This window comes from Indicator indicator, chromosome 34, assembly GCF_027791375.1.
Source record: "Indicator indicator isolate 239-I01 chromosome 34, UM_Iind_1.1, whole genome shotgun sequence".
In the NCBI taxonomy this organism is placed as follows: Eukaryota; Metazoa; Chordata; class Aves; order Piciformes; family Indicatoridae; genus Indicator; species Indicator indicator.
In genome coordinates this window covers 3,612,175-3,635,527 of record NC_072043.1, presented here as the reverse complement: position 1 = coordinate 3,635,527, position 23,353 = coordinate 3,612,175, and the positions used below count along the sequence as shown (strand labels likewise).

Sequence of the window (23,353 nt, the reverse complement as noted above, 5' to 3'; positions counted from 1 at the left end):
ATCACCCACCTATCTTCACCTCTCTGTGGTTCTAGGCACCTTGGCTAACATTTAAAACCGCAACCACATTTAAAACCAAAAGCAACCTCAGTGATAAACACACAGAGAATGTGATTCACCCCATCCCACCCCATTGAATCCCCATCCCAGCCTATTCCTGAGCATTGCAGGGAACAGGAGGAGACTTTGGGAACAGGCTGCTTATCCCAGAAAATTTAGTTCAAACAAGGGCTAACCCCCTGAGACTGAGGCAGAGGAAGGAAATAGTTGCTACCTGAGACATCCTCTCCCTCACCAGCCAGCTCCTTGCAGGCTGGGAAGCAACACCTGCCAGGCTGCAGAGAGGAAGCTGGCATGACAGCATCTTGGTATCACCATCAGATTCAACTCAACCCATGACACACTGATAAATCAGGATGGCTTTGTCAGTCAGCAGCCTGTGAGCCAGCTCTTGCTACCTTTTGTGAGACAGTGGTGACTTGAAACCTGCTGGTGATGCAGCAGCCTTGCTCCTAACTAGAAGTGACCCTGGGATATTTGACCACTGAAGGTGCTCTCAGCTTCTACACCTCCTAAATCTAAAATATTGAGGCATCAAGAAATATTAAGAAATTTAAAACATTAAGAATGGCACTAGAAAGGGCCCAGCAAGTACATGTTGAGAAGTGTACACAAATACATTCCTGCCCCTGTGAAGGCAACCTGTGCTCATGATGAGTAACACTGCTGGAGCCATGCAACTATGCCAGGCAGGTCCAATCTCTCCCTGAATACTTAATGCAAAAATCCAAGGCCTACTTCATATTTAAATCCCTTGCCTTCCTAATTTGAAAGACATGAAGTTTTGGCCTTTGCTTTTAAGCAGAGGGATGCTCATCCTTTACTTTTATGGTCCCTTTTTGTGCCACCATACCTGCTAGGTGCAGGGGAAAAAAATTGCATTGGTATTGAGGTAGATCAAAAGGTTTCCTTCCCACGTGTGCTGCAAATAATGCATTTTTCTGGGAGAAAAAAAAATAACAAAAAAATCCCAACCCAGTCCTTTCCAAATGGTTTGTGAGATGATCATGATCAGTGTTCTTAAAGCAATTCATCTATCTCCTCTCCCTGAAGCAGCATATTATGGCTTCTAGTCTAGTGTGGGTTTAGTATTTCAAGGGTTCCTAAAAAGTTCCTTCTTTCAGTGAGGACAAAAAAAGCCCAAATGACACACACCACCCACCCAGAAAGATCACCCTCATTTCTGGGAGCTCTAAAAGGTAGCAGGATGACAGATAGGGGGAAGGTGATCAATTAAGACATTAAGCATTTTGCACCACATGGACGCATCTGCATGGCAGCCAAATAATAAGGCCATCAGCTCATTTTCAGGGGGCTGTTGCCTACTTCAACTCAATCCTCAGATCAAAGAGAAAATGTCTGCTTGCATTTTCTAATCAGAAAAGGGATGCTAATTTAGGTTCCTTAATGTGTGGTGGTAAGAGACTTCTTCAATTAACTGAATTCTATAGCTCAGAAAATAAAAAAGGGGGATACAAAGGGAGTCAGGATGGAAAGGCAGAAGTTCTCATTAAATCAAAGGTCCAATATTCATTACCTCCAGCATCTGGGGCTAAACACTAAACATGGAGATCATCAAAGGGGGTTTAATGGGTTAAATTGAGAATATAATCTAATTAAAATATTAGATACGAGTAAATAGCTCTTTGATATTCATCTGAAGGTTTCATTAAAATGGGTACTTGAGGTTTGTATGAAGGGGGGATTATCACTTTTAAGCAGAAACAACAAGTTGAGGTTCCTGAATCAGAAATGCTTCAAAGTGTTACCATTGGGCTTAAAATTAAAAGTAGAAAAGCAGCAACTGGCAGAGGACAGAGACATTTAGCCAGCCTAGCTTGGTGGATCACACCACAGGCATGCATCTTGGAGAAAGAGAGGGCAAACACACTTCCCAAAGGCAAGGAGGCTGAGGCAGAGAATGGGCCTGTTCCAGGAGATGCAGAGGACATTTTGAAGATGTCTACTGTTGCACTTTGATCTGCAAAGCATTTCCTGACCTGCATTCCCCACACTGGAGGTCACCTCTTCCACCAAGCTTCCCCCAAAGGGTTATGGAATCATAGAACCATAGAATGCTAGGGGTTGGAAAGGACCTCTAAAGATCATCAAGTCCAACCTCCCTGCAGAGTGTGGCCACTTAGGGCAGGTCACACAGGAATGAGTCCAGGTGGGTTTGGAAGCTTTCTAGAGAAGGAAACTCCCCAACCTCTCTGGGCAGCAGTAATGCACCTCACATTAGCCTGTGAAGGCTAACAGTTTAATTCAGCACATGTGGTGGGAAACAGCCAACAGGGTGGAGAGTTTCCTATCTCTCAGATGGGTCAGGAGGACTTCAAAGCAAGGCACATGTCCCTTTTCTGCGATGGAGAGATAAGGTATGGTGATCAGCTTTCCTCTTATTAGGTTGGGTGCCTGACTGGAGATCCTGCAGGGTGCATTTCAGCAACTAGCTCACTTTCAGAAGGACTGAGGCATCCTGAGGACTATGGGATAGAAGTCAATGGTCAGGCATCAGAATAGGTTACCCAGGGAGGTGGTGGAGTCACTGACCCTGGAGGTGTTTAAGAAAAGTGTGGCCATAGCACTTTGGGACATGGTCTAATGGCTATGGTGGTGTTAGGTGGATGGTTGGACTCCATGATCTTAGAGGGCTTTTCCAATCAAAATTACTCTGTCATTCTATGAAACTCAGCCAGGACTCTCCAAAATGAGAGGTACAGAGCTTTTCTACCTTCTCTTTCTATTGTTAGCCTCCTTCAAGGAGACTCGATCCCCTTTTTCTTCCCCCAAAGACTAGTCCTCCCTCTCCTCCTATACAAAAGGGGACCCAATAAATTGCATAAATCAATTACACATCATTACAAGGTTGTTGCTGTTTTCCCCTTTTAACTAGCCCATTTTCTAAGAGGTTTTTGTGTGTTTCCTTCAAAATTCCCTTGTGTTCTAATCACATTTCAGATGTTGCCCTAATTCCCAATTCACTGAGTTAAAGAAACAGAACCACTGTCAGAAACCCATCTGTTTGTTGTAACTTTGATAGAATTAATCTGTTAAAAGCTGCTTCCTCTCCAACATGTAGCTCTCAATTATCCTCAGTTAGTCAATACATTTCCCAACTGCTTCTGGCTAATAACAGATTGTCTGCATGATCAGCCACTACTTGGTTTGCATTTTCTTGCCCCACATGAAGCTCCAAAACGTTGGTCTTGATGTGACAACTATTCACTAACAGAGTAACATCTGAATAATTAGCATTGTACCATTACCAACTGCTGGCTTTGGTGCACATTTTTTGTTGTCTTTCTCATCAGCAATGGATTCTTTTTGGCCTTTATTTCTGGATAGTCTGCCAACATCTCCTCTGCACTTCAAAACAAGAAACACTGCTGGTATTAAAATCATCAAATGAAGCTGCTGGTTAAGGCTCTGCAGATATGCTTGTAGGTTTGATATGGCTGAAAATGACCCAGCTGTGACAGTTTGAAAGATGCAACTGCTAGATCAGTGGACTTGGAAGCAGAAGAGCACCACAGATGACATATTTCAAATGCTACATAAGCAACTGTTTAGATTTTTTTACATTACCTATGGTTGAACTGATTCTAAAATTTAACAATGATTAAACTTTGTGTGTCAATGGAATGGAAAAAAATCTCTGTGTGATAGTCACAGTTCCATAACTAAACAGTTCAGGCATTTGTGCCTTGAGGATATCCCTAATAATTTCCAAAGGCTTATAAGATATGAAGGGTTCTAAAAGCAGCCACAATTTGCTTCTCCTTCTCGTGTCGAGTTCGCAGAGTTTCCAAGGATGCAATCTGAGGCAAACTGTCTTCATGTGAAGTGAACAGAACCCTTTCCTCTTTCACCTCTTCATCTGATTGTCTTGCCATGAAAGTCTTTGGTCTAGGAATCTTCTTAGCATATTCCAGGGCCTAAAAACAGGAAAATTGGGATAACCAATTAAAACCCACACAATATTCCCAAGAAAATGTAGGAGTTTCTGCGACGAATCTTCTGAAGACATCCAAAGACTTTTTGCCATCCAAAGAATGCAGTTTCATCTCTTTGTGGTTTATGTGAGGTTTAGGAATAAATGCAAGAGGTTGTGGATGCTCCCTCCCTGGAGGTGATCAAGGCCAGGCTGGATGAAGCCCTGAGCAAGCTGGTCTAGTGGGAGGTGTCCTTGTCTATGGCAGGGGTTTGGAACTGGATGATCTTTCAAGTCCTTTCCAAACCAAACCATTCCTTGAATTCAGGAAGAAGGGGCTGCAGTTTATCACTCCTGATTTGTTCTGACTGCTGACAGTGCAGCTCAGTCAGATCCTACTGAAGGTGAGACCAGTCCTGCCCAAGGCTTGATAGGTTAAGAGAAACCAACACAAACCCAACTGTGATCTTGCTTTGAATGTTGCCTTTGTCCAAGTTGGCCAGCTTGAACTTCTGTGCCATGCAAACCTTTAAGGTCCCTTCCAGCCCAAACCATTCTACAACTCTATGAATCTGTGGTCTCTTTGCAGAGTGCACTCTGCAGTAGCGAGGCCTCCACTGCTGATGTGAAGCAGAGCAGGTGCTATGCTATGCAGCATTCCTAGGCCTGTCCCACCCTCCTTTATCTTCCCTCTTTCCCCAGGGAAACATCACTAGCTGGTTAGGCCCAGTTGAGTGCTGACAGCTTAGAGTACTGCTCTGTTTCCACATGGTGCACTCTCACGAAGAGCAAGGCAGATGAGGACTGAGGACTGCTGCTGGCACAGAAATCAGCAACTCTTGGCATACATCAACAGCTCCAACAGGATAGATGCACAGGGGAGAGCCTGCCAGGATCCCATGAGAGTAGAAGTCCTGAGAGTTGTTAAAATCAAAATGGAGAAATAATTTTAGACTACTGTGAGTGAAATCTATGCTCTTCCTTTTTGTGTGTGTGTGTGCAAAGTCCAAAACCTCCCCCTGCGTGCACTTTCAAGGGTCTCTGTTCTTACCTTCTGCCTTGACACTGAAGATACAATCTGGGGTTTTGCAGGTAACCTCTGAACCGAAGCAATGCTTCTCATGTTGTGTTCCTTAATTTGCTTTGCATATTCCTTTAGTTGCTTTAACCTCTCTTTCTGCCCCAAGGAAAAAGGTGTATGGTTAATTCAATGTCTCAGCAGATCCATCAATGAAACACTGTTGGCTTTTTTCTACTGGAGTCTTCCATTTACACCTCTGTTGCTGGTTAACCTGGCTGTGCTATTGATCATTCCTCAGCAGAGCACAACAGGAAATCCTGACAAAAGGCACAGATTTTTTTAGGCACTTTTCATTTTTAAGAGCTTTTCTGGATGGTATTGAGGCTAGAGCTCAACAGAAATGTGACAGTCTGAATGTTTCAAGGTATCTGTTCAGTTCTGTGCTGTGCTCATCTCTCTCAGCTTTTGCAATGATTTTTGAAACTTCTGTATTTGTTTTAAGGCTTTCAGTGACTCAGTGCTTTTACTTAACTGATAGTCTGTGTCTTTATATTTCTAGCAATTTATTACCCTCAGATTCAGCAGTATGCTCTACCTCGCCCCCTGTTAGGAGCCAATGTTCTTTTCCTTTCAATTTATTGATACCCCAGTGGCATTCTTTACAGTGATGGTGGTGAGACACTGGAAGAGACTGCCCAGGGAGGTTGTGGATTCTCCCTCCCTGGAGGTGTTCAAGGCCAGGTTGAGTGGTCTAATGGGAGGTGTCCCTGCTCATGGCAGAGGGGTTGGAATTAGATGATGTTCAAGGTCACTTCCAACCCAAACCATTCTATGAATCTGTGAGTCTATGGCAGAATAATGCAACTCAGTCCTGGGAATGTGGAATTTAGTCATGTGCAATTAGCCTTGTTGGCTTCTGTGAACTACTCCCTGGTTTTGGAACTACAAAATTGGAGGGTTAGGTTTATCCACAATACAGTTCTTTCCTTTCATTTGTATCTCCCCTTAGGATCTCAAGCTAGATCTAGAGTCAAGGACATACAGAATCTGACAAATACAAGCTGCTTCTTAGGAGTGATTTCTTTGCCATTTTTCCCTGCCTAAGCTCACTTTGCACAACTGAAAAGCAGGTCATGTAACAGGGACTGCTTACTTTCTCTTTGATTGCTTCATAGTCAGGTCCAAGCCCTCCAAGCTTCACATTCAGATTTATGTAGGCCTTTGAGATATGTGGCTGAAAAACAAACAGCAATGACAGATTTCCCTTTTTTTTTTTTTTTTTTCCTTTCTATGATTTCATGGAGAGCATAATTGCAGCAAGTCTTATAAGGGCAGAATTCAACTTTCAGGCAGCTGTGTCTCATTTTAAGGGCTGCAAGTGACCAAAAAGATTGAGTCAATTGTACAAGTCAAAATCATTCAAATCAGGAAAAAAAAAAATTCTCAGTCAAAAATGATCTATTTGAACAGCTTAAAGTGACTATTTGACTGCTATTGGAATGAAGCTCCAAAGAAAATGGAAGGAGAGAAGCAGACAAAAGTACCTGATTTTAGTGGTAAAAAAAGGTAAGCAAATATTATCAGTGGTGGTAACCTTTAAGTTCTCAAAACTGCAATGGAAAATTGTCCAGGAAAAAACACCTGCCTGGTAGCACAGCAACAGCTTCACAAGCACATAGGGAAGACAGAAGATGAGTGATGCCATTTCAGTACTTCATGACATTACTCCAAAGACCCCAATAATTCCAGAACCTTTTAAATATGGAACTGATGGAGTGGGACCAGAGGAGGGCCATGAAAAAGATCAGGGGCCTGGAACACCTCTACTATAAGGACAGGTTGAGGGAGCTGGGGTTGTTCAGCCTGGAGAGGAGAATGCTCCAGGGAGACCTAATAGCAGCACCTGAAGGGGCTACAAGAAGGCTGTAGAAGGACTGTTTGCAAAAGCCTGTAGGGGTAGGATGAGGGGCAATGGTTTGAAATTAGAGAAGAGCAGATCTAGATTGGATGTTAGGAACAAGTTCTGCACCATGAAGGTGGTGGAACACTGCAACAGGTTGCCCAGGGAGGTAATTGAGGCCACATCCCTTGAGATATTCAAGGTGAGGCTCAACAAGGCTCTGAGCTACCTGCTCTAGTGGAGGATGTCCCTGCTGACTGCAGCAGGGTTGGACTGGATGAGCTTTGGAGGTTCCTTCCAATCCAAACCAAACCATTCTGTGATTGATTTTTAGAAGTGGACTGTGCATTAAAAACTGATCAGTGGAATCTCATCAGCACTCTGGTCATTTCACACACAGAGTAAGGCAGAGACACCAAGAAACTTCTATATGCAAATAAAATGTGTATTTCTTCAAAGGGCACCTTCAAGTTAAACTCAACTACAGAGAAACCAATCCTGTGCACTGAATTTTGCATTTGATGCTTCTTTGTGTCAGTCATCCCTTTTCTTTTGCAATAGGCTTGCATTCAACGCTTCATGTAAGGTACTGTGAAGAGTTAATCATTTAGCTGCCTACAACAAACTCAGGGTTTTCTCACTTCATGCCATGAGCATGAGTGCATTTGTTTATCAGGGGGAGCTGGATTTTTCTGAGAGACATAAATAGTCTCATTCCTGTGCCTCTCCTCACATATGAAGCGTGAGAAAGCTGTTGAAAACACAGGAGGAAAACAACAGCTTGAACTCAGGAGAACAGAGAGGGAAAGAAATCTGCCCCTCGGTTACTATCATAATCCAGCTAATTCTTCTTAGAGGCATTCAAGCAGCAATCCACAAACTGCCTCCTACATGAAACACAGAAGTCATTATTCCAGCTTAGTTTTGTCTGCCCTGAGACTTGGAGCTAACCTCTTAAACATTTAATTTGTCCTGGACACAGAGGGCTCTCTGCTGCTCCACTGCATCGCTGTTCAGTGGTTACAGCATGAAACTGGACACACAGAAGAGAGAAAAAAGAACCAAGTTTTAATAAGGCCCCAAATGGGATCATCAGGAGACTTGCAATAGTGTTTATGCCCTTAGCTTTACAAATCCTCTAAGTTTGTTGTTGTTCAGTTTGATTCCCTTGGAAACAAGAGATTGGAGTTGGATCACAAATGAGCATGACCAGGATAATGGTTTGCTTAGATCTTGAGGCCTGGCTACCTGCTGCTTTATACAAATAGCTTTATTCTGCATCATTTTACCACTGGACAACTTAAAAGACAAACACTGCTCTGTGTGTTCTTAGAGCTAATCAAGTTTGAAAGTGACAAAGGGAGAGGTGGTGGTGAACTGCTTTGCTTTTCAGGCTAAAATGATTTTAGTGTCTGCTTCCACCTTTTGTTCTTGGGTTTTAACGCTGTGGGCAAGTCAGTGTGTGCCAGTGACAATGAAACAATCCTCAGTCCCCATTCCCTTTTGTGTGTGTGTGTGTGAAGATTGTTAGCTTATTAAGGAGAAAAAAAAAAAACAGAGGAGGGAATAGAAATGTTAAACCATCCAACCCACATCTAGCTGCTTACCTTCCTGCTGACTTTAGGCTGGTTTTGCTTTTCCCTTTGCACGAGAGACCCTTCTGAGTTGCTTCGGCTCGTTTGCACTTGATTTCCTTCACCATTCTCTGGGTCGAGCTCTGAATCACTTTCTACCAGTGGGACTGTGGGTGGAAGGAGGTTGAACATGTGCCTGTCAGCTAGGTGAGCTTCTGCCACACGACTGATTGCTTGGTGATGTTGCTCCCACATCTGCGCAAAATGGGAGGTTGCACAAGGGGCTGTTGGTGAGCTGTGTATAGAAGATTGAGAAAGCCTTAAAAGAGAAGGGAAAATAAGACTCTTTCTTTGTCTATAGCAGATAGCTCAGCAAGCAACCTGTGCATGGCATGATCCTTGCTCACAGAATATACTGGGAATGTTCAGAGGGGAGATTGAGACTGGGTATTGGAAAGAAATTCTTGACAGTGAGGGTGGTGAGAAACTGGAACAGGTTACCCAGGGAAGTTGGGGATGCTCCCTCCCTGGAGGTGTTCAAAGGCAGGTTGGATGAGGCTCCAGCCCTCTGATCATCTTTGTGGCCCTCCTTTGGACCTGCTCCAGCAGGTCCCTGCCCTTCTTACGTTGGGGGCCCCAGAGCTTGACACAGCACTGCAGGTGAGGTCTCACCAGAGCAGAGTGGCAGAATCAACACTCTCCATATGGTGGCCCCATTTCATTTGGTACAGCCCAGCCTGCCACTGGCCTTCCAGGCTGCAAGTGCACACAGCTGGCTCCTGTCCAGCTTCTCATCCCCCAGCACCCCTTTGTCCATTTCTAATTTTTAAGGGCACCGTAGCATTAGGATAATGCTGTTTCAACACTTCCATCCTTACCCTAAACCACTTCTAGCACAGTTCTGATACCTTTTAGCCACACAGATATGTCTCTTGCAATCCTGAAGTGATGCTTGATCCATCAGCAATCCTGGGAAGTGTGCATTAAAAGTAGATGGAATATTCCTCTGGTTTGGATGTGCTTGACCATTGGTACTGTCACCTCTTGCAGAAGGCTGCACAGTGCCATGGTTGTATGAATGTTGCTGGTCATGTAGAAGACCGTTTGGAGAATCATGAAGGTATTTCTTGGTCTCCTTGCTGGTATATGTTGAAGATACAGACTCTGCTGGGTTGAATTTCTGTGGGGTTGACTGAAAAGGATAGGCAGATGTGGTAAAATCCTGATTAACAAAATTTGGGAAATTATTTAGGCAAGAATGTGAATTTGCTGCCACATGAGTGTCAAGGCCAACAGAAGGACCTGCACCCAGCCATTTCTGCAGTGTGCTGCTGTTGTCTTGCTCCACTGCCTGCATGGGAGCAGCCTGGAATTCTGATATTTGGTGGTACCAAGACTTTGCTTCTTCTGACCTTCCTGGTGGTTGCTGGCTATCATTCCTTGGGAAGGCTCTCTCTCTGAGACTCTGGTTGGACTTGACTTTATTTCTCTGGGAGGACTTATTTCGGTGATCCTAAAAGAAGATATCAAAGTTGGAGTGAATTTCAGTGGTAGTTACTTCACCTGTTCCTTAAGGGTAAGTTTGCCTGTCACAGTGCTTTTCACACCTTTGAGGGTCCCTCCCAACCCAATGCAACCTGTGAATCTGTGATGTCAATGATTTACATGCTTGGACTTGTAAACCAACCTCTTTTCCCTGCCCTATATCCTGCAAAACATCATCCAAATGATAAGAAACAATTTAAGAATTTAAGCACACCAGGACTCCTGCTTTGAGCTAAACTCTCAGGCTGGAGTTTATTCAAGACTCACCACTTTCAATTACAGCATCAGGTGGGGCCCGTTTTGAGGAAAGACAGAGCTTTCCTTCTAGGAACTATATAAATCCATTCTCAGCCCATTTAATCTTTGCCAGCTCTGAAATCCTCCATTTCATCCTTCTGTCTCTCCAGGGTTCTTTTGTTAGCGACCCTTGCAAGCACTGCGTGGCACAGGCACTCAGCATAACTGCCTAATGGCAGGTCTGAAATCCACATATAGAGCAGAATGTTTTGGCCAAAAGCTTTAGCACTGGGGAATCCTGACTCCTGGTGCCAAGATGATGATTTGTTAGCTCGACCTCTGCTGTAACAATTAATGTGCTGGCACAGTGAGAGTCGCTGGTGGAAAGCAGGAACGGCTGCCAAGCTGGGAGCAGGCCAATGTTTGCCTATTTAAATGGAATGGGCAGCCCTCTAAGATCCTTCCTTCATTCTGAAATGCCATATATAAAGCACAGCTTTCACAAGGAACAGCAGTATAAGATCTTGTTTGTCCTTTGCAAGAGTGCAGCTTCCAGTCTTAAAGTGAGCAGCAGGGAATGCGAAGAGTCTGCCTGAAATCAGACACTTGGAATGCAAAGAAGCTGAGGTTTGCCAGTCATAATTCCAGTTGGCTGGAAGTTCTGGTTCAGAAGTTACTGATTTTTTGTTTTCATGAGTGATGATAACCTGGTGCATTTTATTGCTCCAAAGACTATCCCCCTGCACTGGCTGGAAAGGTTCAGCATAGATCTACAGACTTTATTATGTATATATGAGGAGTTCAGTGCAGAGTTTTCTACTTGCAACATTTTCTGGTTTATGGTCACCTCTTGATCTTCAGGGGGATTTTAGGGGACAGAGTAATGCAAGAGTAGTTGTAGCTCAGAGTCTTTTCACAAACCATCAAACATGACCATGTACCACTTTGCCCTTTTCCATTATGGTTACATTATTTCACCAAAATGGGGACATTTTCATAGAATCATAAAATCAACCAGGTTGGAAGAGACCTCCAAGATCCTTCAGTCCAACCTATCACCCAGCCCTATCCAATCAACTAGACCATGGCACTAAGTGCCTCATCCAGTCTTGAACATCTCCAGAGTTGGTGACTCCACCACCTCCCTGGGCAGCACATTCCAGTGGCAAATCTCTCTCTCTCTTCCTCCTAATATCCAGCCTATTCCTCCCCTGGCACAGCTTGAGACTGTGTCCCCTCAATTGTACTCTATTATCAAGCAGATAATGTCCTAAATTGAGACAACGAGGGTGGCAAACTACTGGAACAGGTTGCCCAGGGATGTGGTTGTGGTCCCATCCCTGGAGACTTTCAAGATCAGCTTTGATGTGGCCCTGGGCAGCCTGATCTAGTTGGAGGTGTCCCTGTTGACCACAGGGAGGTTGGACAAGATGACCTTTGAAGGTCCCTTCCAACCTGCTGCAATCTGTGAAGCTGTGTAAGTAGGTAAGATTCACTGAGCTCGGAATTTCTTGGGCTTTGGGATCTATTTTGATTTAAAATCATTCAGTATATACAGCAGCATATGCATTAAACTTTGGGGATTCTCTACTGATATGTATCTAAGGATTTGCTGCCAGTAATTGTAACTTTAAAAGTAATGAGATTACAGCTTTTAAACATTCAAACTTCAATTCTTTTACATATACTTATTTCAATCATCATGAAAAGGAACCTTGAGCTGCTGTGCTTTCTGGTACCATTTGTCTTCAGGCTCCACTTTCACAGTCTGGAATGGTAGGAAACTCTCAACTGGTTCCTCATCAACAGTTTTAGGACCTGTAACCTAAAAATCAAGAATGTGTATGGCCACAGCCCAACCAGATGAAAGGATTTTAAAGCTTTGGGGAAAGGATGAGAAATTATTTGCCTCCTATTAAAACTAAAATGCTGAAGTTAGGCATTATCTAATAGATAACACAAAAATGAATGGCTGAAAGAGGAAATGAAAAAGGAAGCAAAAACCCAGTCAGCAGAGGGGTAGTAGCAGGGATTATTCCTTCTATTTTTAAGAAGAAAAGAGGGAAGGAAAATTGCAGGAAGCTTGCAGCACAGAAATCTACTTGTACCTCTCAAATGTCTGGGCTCCTCCATTTATACAAGAGCCAGTGGATGCACCTAATAACAGAAAAGCAACTAGAAAATCATCATTGTCCAAGCAATCAGCCAGTGTAGCAAGATTCTGATGGATGTCATTCACCACAGCAAGGTCTTGAACAAGAGCCATGTAGGTGGAAAAAAAAAAAAGAGAGATGGCAAAACACAGTAATGTTGGTAGGAAAGTACAAGGAGTAGCTTGCAGAAAGAAACCATCTAATGTACCCAGCCTGGCAACAGCAGCAAACAGCTGGTGCAAAACAGCAAGCCCACAAACAAGGAGAACATCTTCCTGTAGCCACAGTCATGGCAGCATGGCTGGAAAGCAAAGGTGAGCAACGTTTTGCAAGTGGCTGTTGGCACTGCAGATTTCAAAGCCAAGTGATAGCTGTGGAAACACAGCAACAGAGAGAAGTTTTCTTCAACTCATAGAATTGTTAGGGTTGGAAGGGACCTCAAGGATCATCTAGTTCCAACCCCCCTGCCATGGGCTCATCAAACTTTTTTTTTTTTTTCCCTGATCTATGCAACTTCAGGATAAAAACCAACACTTTGTTATATTCTATTGTTATATCTATATTTAGGTTGGGGATTAGGAAAAATTTCTGTACTGCAAAAGTGGTCAGGTGTTTGGGGGTTGGACTCAATGATCTCCACAGGTCCCTTCCAACTCCTAACACCTCTGACTGGAACAGGCTGCCCAGGGAGGTGGTGGAGTCACCATCCCTGGAGGTGTTCAAGAAATGTGTGGACAGAGCATTTTGGGATATGGCCATGGTGATGCTGAGTTGATGGTTGGACTCAATGATCACAGAAGCATAAAATAGCTTAGTTTGGAAGGGACTTTAGAGATCAGCTGCTTCAACCCCATCCTGCCATAGCCAGGGATGCCTCTCAACTAGGCTTGGTTGCTCAAGGCCTCTTACAGCCTGACCTTGAACACCTCCAGGGAGGAGGCATCCACTATTATCTGAGCAGCCTACTCCAGAGTCTCACCATCCTTGTACCAGAGAACTTCTCCCTAAGCTCCAGTCTCACCCTATTCTCCTTCAGCTTCAAACCATTCCCCCTTGTCCTATTGCTAGACACCCTCAGGAAAATTCCCTTTCCAGCCTCCCTGTAGGTTCCCTCCAGGTACTGCAAGGCAGCTGTAAGATCCCTTTGGAGTCTTCTCTTCACCAATCTCATATCTCAGAGGTCTGTTCCAACTAAAACAATTCTATGATTCATTGCTCCAAATGTAGGTTCTATCAGTTGGGAGCAGAAAAGTTCACAGATTCACAGCTACCACACAGCTTTCCTGAACTGTGGAGAGATGCAGCCATGGCCATCAGTAAGATGTTTTTGGTGGAACCAACTGACTCACTGTATTGCTAGTTTACTGGGCAGGTAAAACATACTTCTACATTATCTCTTTGAAAGAGGAACAGGAACACAACCTCTGGCAGCATTTTTTTTTTTCTTCTCTCTCTCTCTCTCTCTTTTTTTTTTTTTTTTGGTGAACTATTCTATTAATACCAATCAAATTGAGAAAATGATCAAATGAAATTGCATTTTGAGAATCATAAGCTGTGTAATGCCTATTCTGTTAAATTGAGGCCCATAATTGCTTCTCTACTGAAAAGATACAACAAAGACAGCAATCATGGCTTGTCATTATCCCAGACTAGCAAACCGGCCTTTGCAGTGAGGACTTCAAAGGCTCCTGGTTCTCGAATTGCATTTGGCTGCTATTGTTGAAGCGCAGGCAATCTTGATTAGGTGTTTACACTGAGGTAAGGCTCAGTGCACAGAGAGTCTGAGTGCCTTGGTCTAGAGCCATTAAAAAATTGTACATTATGTTCCTTGCTTTGAAGTAAGGGGCTTGTAGGTAGGAAAGCAACTCACAGTGAGTACAGCTGAGCTAGCTTGGGCCACTGCTTCTCCCTCTCTCCTTCTCTCTCTTTTTTTTTTTTTCCTTTCTCTCAAAGAGACTCATCATCAGGTTCTTAGAGGATCAGGCAACACTGCAAAGAACTTGATGCTTTCTAAAATGCTGTGTAAATTAGTAAATATGCAGCTCAGCACAGATTTGGTGTGTGTTTGGGTACATGCAGCCTTGCTGGCTGTATGCACAGAGGCAACAGCAACGAGGCAGCAAATATTTTTACCTAACGTTATGTCAGGTGAGAAAACAAAAAGCTCAATGCAAAGAGTAAACACTGTTTCATTACCTGCCAGCCAACAGGGATCATGTCAATAAATCAGCCTTGACATCCTTGCAAAGCTCAGAATTATTGAATTGTTTCAGCTGGAAATCACAGACTCACAGAATGCCAGGTTGGAAGGGACCCCAAGGATCATCTGGTCTAACCTTTCTAGGTGATAGTGGAGTTGAAATGAGCTGGCCCAGCACCCTGCCAAGCTGAGGCTTAAAACTGTCCAGGGTAGGGGAATCCACTGCTTCCCTTGAGAGATGATTCTAATCTTTAACTGTCAGGATCCTTAACTACTGCAAGTGCCCTTGCCACCAGGCATGGGACCAGTCTAGTGCTTCTACCACAGGGAGCTAGCAGGAGGTGATGCCCCAAGTGCTTGAGGTCCTGTTCAGTTCCTTGAACTGGTTTATTTTTAATCCAGGTTAGGAAAATAAAAGTACTCAGTAAGATCCCTGACTGCTCCAGCAGAAGACATGTGGCTTGTTTGTCTCTTCTCATGCTTAGGTGTTTTGTGCAGTTTTGATGCAGTTTTGCAGGTGAGATGATCAAAGCTGGCTGGTCAGCAAGATGCTTCTGTCAGGCCTTCTTTCACCCCTTCCAACAAGGTGGAGCAATGGATGTCTCAGTTAATTAAGAACAAGAGTGATTATTACTTCGTCATATCCACAGCAAACACAAAGGTAGCTGCCAGTAGGTGGTGATGCTGCTGCAACTCTATCACAGATTGCATTGGGTTGGAAGGGACCCTCAAAGGTCATCTTGTCCAACCCCTCTGCAGTCAGCAGGGACACCTCCAACTAGATCAGGCTGCCCAGGGTCAGTATTTCACCACTCTCATTGTGAAGAACCTCCTCCTGATGTCCAACCTAAATCTCCCCTGCTCCAGCTTCAAACCATTGCCCCTTGTCCTATCACCACAAACCCTTCTAAACAGTCCCTCCTCAGCTTCAAACCATTGCCCCTTGTCCTATCACCACAAACCCTTCTAAACAGTCCCTCCTCAGCTTCAAACCATTGCCCCTTGTCCTATCACCACAAACCCTTCTAAACAGTCCCTCCTCAGCCTTCCTGTAGGTCCTCTTCAGAAACTGAAATGCAGCTAGGAGGTCTCCCCAGAGCCTTCTCTTCTGCAGGCTGAACAGCCCCAGGTCTCCCAGCCTCTCTTCATAGGAGAGGTGCTCCAGCCCTCTGCTCCACTTTGTGACCTACTCCAGCAGGTCTGTGTCTCTTCTTGTGTTGTATCAACTTGTTGAGGGCAGAAGCACACCTTTCTACATGCATGCTGCCTGGCTCCCCCTGTGTCACAGGACATAGCCCTGAGTTTCACAGATTTTTTTTTTCTCAATTTCTTACCTATCTTTGAATGGTGTCTACACAACAGAGTCCTGATCTCTGGCTCCACTACATACATCTGAAACATTTTCAGAATTCCCCAACCAGTAAACACAATTGTATCAACACAGCTTTAATTAGCATCAATCTACACTCATTATTTTGGCCATCAACAAAATCACAACTGAAAAAAAAAAAAAAAACAAAAAACAAACCAACAACCAAGTGCTCTTAATAGCTCTGCTAGGAAAAAAAGCTTGTCCATCACAACACTCCTTGCCATGTAGTCAGCAGATGCCCTCCAATGTTGTGTCAACTGCTCACCAGCCTTGGAAAGTGTTTCACTTGGAGCAGAAAGTCTCTGTGGCTTTTGCAAGTGAAGGATTTTCCATACTACAGCTGGTGGAGTGACTCACTCACTCCCACCTTCCCATTATGTGTAATAAGTATCAAGTAAAAGCAACAAACTCATCTATAATCGTTCATTAGGAACTGTAATTACATTTCCACTTAATCCTTAATGCAAGTTGTCTGATGTTTCTCAGTCAGTTGTAAGAAAGCTAAGCCCTTCAGATCCAAGTGGTGTGCATGGCTGCTATCTGCTGACTGATTTCAAGCACAAATCCAGACTGGGAGAGGAGTGGATCAAGAACAGTCTCAAGGAGAAGGACTTGGAGGTGTTAGGTGGAGAAAAACTCAACATGAGCCAGCAGTGGTCACTTAACAGCCCAGAAACTAACTGTGTCCTGGGCTGCATCAAAAGCAGTGTGAGTAGCAGGATGAAAGAGGTGATTCTTCCCCTCTACTCTGCTCTGGTGAGACCCCCTCTGGAGTACAGCATCTAGTTCTGGCACCTCCAGCAAAAGAAGAACATCAAACTGCTGGAGTGGCTCCAGAGGAGGCCAAGAAGATGATCAGAGGGCTGAAGAACCTCCCCTGTGAGGACAGGCTGCAAGAGTTGGGGCTGTTCAGCCTGGTGAAGAGAAGGCTCTGGGGAGCCAGTGGTAAGCAAGAGTAGTCATGGTGGCCCTTGAAAGCAGTGTGACCAGAATGTATTTTCTGCTTAGAAATGTGGCTTCTATTAGCAGAAATAATAATTACCAAATGCATGTTGGCCAAGAAGAGGAAAAAAAAAAAAAAGGAAAGAAAAAAAGGACCACTAATAAGGTGCAATATAGATCCCATAGGAAGGAAGACAGCAGTGCTCCAGCTTCAAGATTAAAAACTAGTCAGAGATCACCTCTGTGCCACGGGCAAGAATATACAGAGCTTAACTGGGCTTGTAATAATGTCTTCAATGGGGTTCTAATTGAAGACTTGTTAATTATTCCATAAAGGGTGACCAAGATTTTTCACTGGAAATTAGGAGTTATCAGCTGCATGATAGATTGTAAATCTGCTTACCCTCCTCTGCAAAGCATCAGGCAGGGCTTACACTCCTCAGTTTACACCAATTAGAACACATCAAAAAGTTACCTACCTGCTCTTGGAGTAGAACTTGTTGCTTTTTACTGTGCAGCTGAAGGTATGAATTTCTCTTCTCTGAAGGGAAGCCTAAAGTCTGTTTGTTTTTTTCCACAAAGTTTTTTTTTGCTTTTTGTGGTCGACCTTCTTGAGTGTGAAGAGCAAAAGCAGTGGGGCTGGCTTTGAAGTGACACCCACCTGCAGATTCCTTCCCTTTGGTGCATAGCCTAAAAGGTTCATTGCTGCCCACAGCACTTGTTTTAGGAGAGCTTGGTGATTTTGTACCAAACTCTGAGAATGAACCTTGTGCCTTTGCCTCTTGTTGATTCTTTTCTTCTGAGAAGTCATTGGAATGGAGGTAAAATGCATCCTGTGCAAAGTCCATGCTGCTCCTTCCAGCAACCTGACAGGCTTGTTCTGCCTCAGAAAGTTCTGCTACCTCTCTTGTGTTCCTCCAGCTAGGGTTGTATCTTAGGCTGGAATATTTGTCCACAGCCTGTTGTCTCCTGTGTTAAAAAGAAACAAGAAACACAAACTGATTTGGGTGCAAACTGTATGAATTTTCTATCATTTCACTGTGCCATTTGAGCCAAGAAACGTCTTGCAAATATGATCGCCAGAGTTATTCCAGTGCATACACTATTGCTATTTGAATCAGGGAATGGTTTGGGTTGGAAGAGACCTTTAAATCCAACCATTGACCCAGCACTGCCAGGTCATCACGGGTTGAGCCTTTACTGGTGAGCAGCTGAGCTAAAGGTCTTGGGTAGGGTCCAAGGGTCAAAGCCAGGTTCATGCATCCCAGGGAGGGAACACATACAGCAGGAGCAGACAGGAGGGACAAGCCACAGGTGAAAGGAGGAGACAAGGTGCCCTTTGCCATGAGCAAGCTGTCTGGAAAAGACACCCCCACCACCCCACCCCATTCTGCTGCATTCTCTCCCCATTCCCAGCAGCAAACTGGTGAGGCTGGACTTACGTAAGTGCATAAAAGAGGCAGTTCATAGGGAAGGGGGAAGAGATGCTGAGGGATGGATGGGAGGTGCTGAGGTGAAGGGTTGTCTCCCAGTCCACCACCACCATCTTCCAGCACCTTTCCAGGTTGTGCCTGATCAGAATACTTTGATCAAACGTTTCCTGTGTAGAAAATTTAGGCGGGACCTCCTCTTAAGTTTTCATTTTCATTATCAGTGAATGATAACTCTTAACATCTAAATCTAATCTAAGAATGATAAGTCTAACATCTGAATCATGGCAAAACAAAATCTTTATCTTAAATATATTTCAGAAGTCATAAGTACTAGCAGAATCAGCTAAAAAAGAGGTGATGTAAAGGGAAATGATGTAAGAGAAATGGTAATAGAAGGGAAATAATACAAGAGAAATGATATATTGCACTGCTTCTCTTGTTTCCTTTAAAATGCTGGAGCCCACAGAAGCCAGGAAGTGTTGCTCATTCTTCAGAGCCTCTGCAGTGTGAAATAAAAAGTGATACTCCTGGTAAAATCACTCTCTCAAATGTCACTTGGACACTGTCTAAAGAAGAACAACCTCCAGCTCTGCATTTTAATTCTCTTTTCTCCTTCCTATGAAACATCATGGTGTTGAGGTTTCAGTAACAAACCCCCTCCAGAAAGACTTCAAACTTCTCATTACAAACCAAGCTGTAACTGACATAAGGGTAGAAAAACACAGATCAGGAAGGTTTGTGGAGTTTTGGGTTGTTTGGGTTTTATTTGTTTGCATTTTTTAACAAGTCAGGAGGGTTTGTGGAGTTTTTGTTTAGGTTTTATTTGGTTTGTAATTTTTAACAAGTCAGGAGGGTTTGTGGAGTTTTTGTTTGGGTTTTATGTTTTGCATTTTTTAACAAGTCAGGAAGGTTTGTGGAGTTTGTGTTTGTTTGGGTTGTGTCTACTTACTTATTTTCAGCAAGCATCCACATGGTTGCTCTAAACTACATCTGTCATCAAGCCAACAAAGGTGGTCTGCCTTCAAAACCCCCACAACTGATTTTATTTATGATCTAACAGGAGGAAAACCAACTATAGGAGCTAAATACATACAAATTGGCTTCCAGGAAATGGGTAGGCAGTGGCAGGAGTAAGAAGTGTGGGAGGAAAAAAAGCTTTTAACACTGTTTTTCTCTTAACTGGACCTGCTGTAGAGTGCTGGTTCCTTGGGCACTGACCAATGGTGAGCATTTCAGAGTGACATTGATTTACAGGCACTGAAACCTGGTTGAATCCTGATCTGCTTGGATCCTCCCACCTGGGGCTGAGTTAATTCTAATAGCATTTCCACAAATCATTTATTCATCCTTTCTAAATTAGTTACATGCCTATGCCTCTGTTTCAAGTGGCTCCCAATGATAAACTAATCTGTCTCTCCAGCAATGCTTTTTCATTTCAGGTAAGCATTGGTGCAGGGGTAGGCTGCGTAGCAGGGATTAGATGATTTACGCTGGTGAAAAGATTATTATTCCCAGCTGTCACACACCACAGGTAAACAGAAATAGGTGAGCACATTTTGCAATGAGTACAGAAATATGTGATACAATTGCAAGGATTCAGATGACACAGTATAATGCTAAGGAGTTCTATTGTGCTGAAATGTGTGCACAGCAGCTCAATTGTATCCTGCAGGCCAGGTCACCGCACGGGAACAAAATGAGTGTGAAGAGCTCCTTCATCTCTCATCATCTGCAGACAAGAAGTGCACCTTTTATTCCTCCCTCCAACTTGATAGAAAGGTTAGATGGACTCTGTGCTCATCAACAAAAGTGTTGCATGCAGACAACAGCTGCAGTGTTTCCTCTTCAAATTCCGAGGTTAGTAATGGATGTAGAGAGGGGGTTTCAGATGTATATGCTGTGATATTTGCTCCAGTTAATGGACTGGGATTTGAGTACTTGCTAGGCTAAGTTCAAACAAAATAAAAAAATTAAATTTCCACTTAATGAAGAGCCTCACATTCAGCACAGCATTCAGTCCAGGAAAAAAAAAAATCACTAAAAATTAGAGCATGTTTCCAGTACAATTAACATCATTTGCACTCACAATAAAATATTCAGTAACTGGCCATTTTGCCTGGTGAGGAGGTGAATGCAAGTATGCTATTAATCATTTAGCCTTCATTTGTTTGCCATTTTCTTTTAAGTAGACAATTAAACTGAAACTGCACATTATTATTGCTTCAGGTTTAATTTACTCCCTTTAAACTTGAGAGTTATTCCCAATTTGTACAGTGTTAAGCCTTTTATGTGTATGACAGCAAATTAAATTTTATTTTATGTACTGAGTTAATGCTTTCTAAAGGGTAATAATGCAGGCCTGGGAATGTGAATTTTAGATTTACACAGCCTTCAGGACAAAACTTAAAGCACTTTGGCAATATAAATTGGTCTTGAAGATGTGGACTTGGGACTTCAGGACATGGTTTAACAGCCATGGTGGTGTGAGGTTGAGAGTTGGACTCGATGATCTTTGAGGTCTTTTCCAACTGAAACAATTCTATGATTCTATGTCATATAAATTCTGAGGAGTGGAAGCTTTTAAAATATTAGAACTATTCAACTTGTTTATTAAAGTTCAGAGTCCAGAGGAGGGCCTCAAAGATGATCAGAGGGCTGGAGCACCTCTGCTGTGAAGACAGGCTGGGAGACTTGGGGCTGTCAATCTGGAGAAGAGAAGGCTCCAGGGAGACCTTAGAGCTGCATTTCAATATCTGAAGGGGACCTACAGGAAGGCTGGGGAGGGACTGTTTAGAAGGGTCTGTAGTGATAGGACAAGGGGCAACAGTTTGAAACTGGAGCAGGGGAGATTTAGGTTGGACATCAGGAGGAAGCTCTTTGCAATCAGAGTGGTAAAATACTGAAACAGGTTGCTCAGGGATGTGGTTGAGATCCCATCCCTGCAGACATTCAAGATCAGCGTTGATGCGGGCCTGAGCAGTCTGACCTAGTTGGAACTGTCCCTACTGCCTGCAGGGGGGTTGGACAAGATGATATTTGAGGGTCCCTTCCAACCCAGAGCAATCTGTAAATCTATAAAATCCTATGCCTTACCTTCCATCACCGTTATTCTTTTGTTTTCCAATGGTACATTGATCTGTCTCATCCTCAAGTCCTTCTTTTAAAATCATCTCCTCCAAGCTATCTCCTTCTAAGCTGTCATTCTCCAACTCATCTGAACACAGTTCTACCAGCTCTTCACTTTCATCAATCCACTGCTGGAGCTCTAACTGGTACTGTGTCTCTTGAACAAGGCTTTCAGAGTCAGACTCTTGGGAGTCACTCAGACTTGAGGTAAAGCTCCCTTCGTTTACAGATGGCCTTTTCCAGTTGGCAGCGTGGAAATCTCCTTGTGTGATGTTTGGAGGAGAATAGATTTCACTTATGTTGCCAGTGAGTGGAGAAGAAACTGAAATATACTTCATCTCTGAAGAATTCATTCTGTGCTTTGCACTGATGGGATACACCAGCCCTGTATTTTGAAAGCAGGAGAGTAAACATAAAAAGGCTGTTCACTCTATAATAATTATGGTATTTGTTAAAAGCAGGTAGTATTATTGGCTTAGGCTCAGAATTTGACCTTCAACTGTTAAAAAAGGCTCAGAATTTGACCTTCAGCAGTTAAAACAGGCTCAGAATTTGACCTTCAACTGTTAAAAAGGCTCAGAATTTGACCTTCAACAGTTAAAAAGGCTCAGAATTTGACCTTCAACAGTTAAAACAATTCTTTGCTTTTATCTGTTACACTGATTTTTCCTTTAAGCAGTTGATATCAAGGTCCCTATTATCCCAAATGCATGACTGATTGCTATGAAATCTACCTTAAACTATTAATGATAACAAAACTGTGTATAAACAGGTTATGGAAAAGAAAATGAAGCTAAGACAAAGCACTAACGTTATCTGTAAACTTTTGGACTGGAAAAAAGACATTTTCTATATTTTCTTTATACAACTTTATGCCATTTTGGCATGGAAGCAATCAGCAAGAAGTGTGTGTGTGTGTGTGTGTGTGTGTGTGTGTGTGTGTGTGTGTGTGTGTGCCAGAAAAGAGCACCGTGAAAAGAACTGGAAACCTTCTTCAGTTAGGAAAAGCTTCGTTGATTGTATTTAAATGTTCTTAAATCATTTGTACCACCAGAGTCTTACAGCATGAAGTGTCTGGGAGGAGGGAAAAAAAGCAGTGTTTTGTGACAGAGGTACTTGGGACGGTGTGACACAGCTCCTTTAAAGGTATGTAGTGAACTCCAGTAGGAGAGTTTAGTTTAGTAGGCGAGTCCACGTGTGCGGCTGCTAAGAGATGGAAATGCAAACTGTAACTTCTAATTTTGCAGGGTCAGCGCTGGCAGTCCCACAGCAGTTTACCCTCCGGAAGTCCTTTTACAACCGGGACGATGCCTCTGGCCGCTGCTGCCGCGGCCGGTCCCTGACGAGAGGTGGCACGCAGCCTGGCATCGGCATGAAGCTTTCGCTGGAAACTGCCTGTGGTCGGCAGCCCCCTGCAAGCCAGCCCCCGGCCAGCCAGCCCCGGCCAGCCAGCCCCGGCCAGCCAGCCCCCGACCAGCCCCCGCTGCCTCCAAGAAGGGAGGGGAGGCCCCGCTGTAAGCCCTGTCCCGGAGCCTCTCTGCAGCCCGGACGCAACCCTGCAGCAGCACCCCGAGAAGAGCCGAGCCAGATCTGCAGCCCCGCCAGAGGCCTCGCCGCGCCCCCGGTTGCCCTCACCCCAATGCTCTCTCACCCTCGGCGGTCCCGGCTCGGCTCCGTGCCCAGCCCCGGCCGGTTGCCATGGCAGCAGCGGCGGACGCCGCTCTACCAAGCGCCGGGGCGGCGTGGGGGGGAGCCGCTTCCCCCCGCAGGGAGAGTGGTACCGCCCGGGCCGGGCTGCAAGGAGCTCTTCCCGCGTGGAAAAGGACGTGATTCCCAGCGGGAGTTCGTTCATTCGC

At 44.0% G+C, this 23,353-nt stretch overlaps 1 protein-coding gene across 1 annotated transcript; it reads right to left on the bottom strand.

The window, feature by feature from the left end:
* Positions 1-3,797: 3,797 nt before the first annotated feature.
* On the bottom strand, positions 3,798-21,850 carry JHY (junctional cadherin complex regulator). The gene is made up of 7 exons (XM_054395719.1): positions 21,465-21,850; positions 17,418-17,907; positions 9,368-10,002; positions 8,523-8,784; positions 6,169-6,249; positions 5,046-5,171; positions 3,798-3,998 (listed from the first exon to the last, which is right to left on the bottom strand). Exons 1-7 carry the CDS (start codon positions 21,848-21,850, stop codon positions 3,798-3,800), a joined length of 2,181 nt encoding a protein of 726 aa, XP_054251694.1.
* Positions 21,851-23,353: the final 1,503 nt, after the last annotated feature.

Bases quoted from the DNA above. Each gene is read 5' to 3' on its own strand.
- JHY (XM_054395719.1), bottom strand. From the start codon at position 21,850: ATGAATTCTTCAGAGATGAAGTATATTTCAGTTTCTTCTCCACTCACT. The intron at 17,908-21,464 runs GTAAGGCATAGG...TTTTTAACACAG, and splicing joins AAGAATAACGGTGATGGAAG to GAGACAACAGGCTGTGGACA. The intron at 5,172-6,168 runs GTAAGCAGTCCC...TCCTTGGGGCAG, and splicing joins ATGAAGCAATCAAAGAGAAA to AAAGAGAGGTTAAAGCAACT.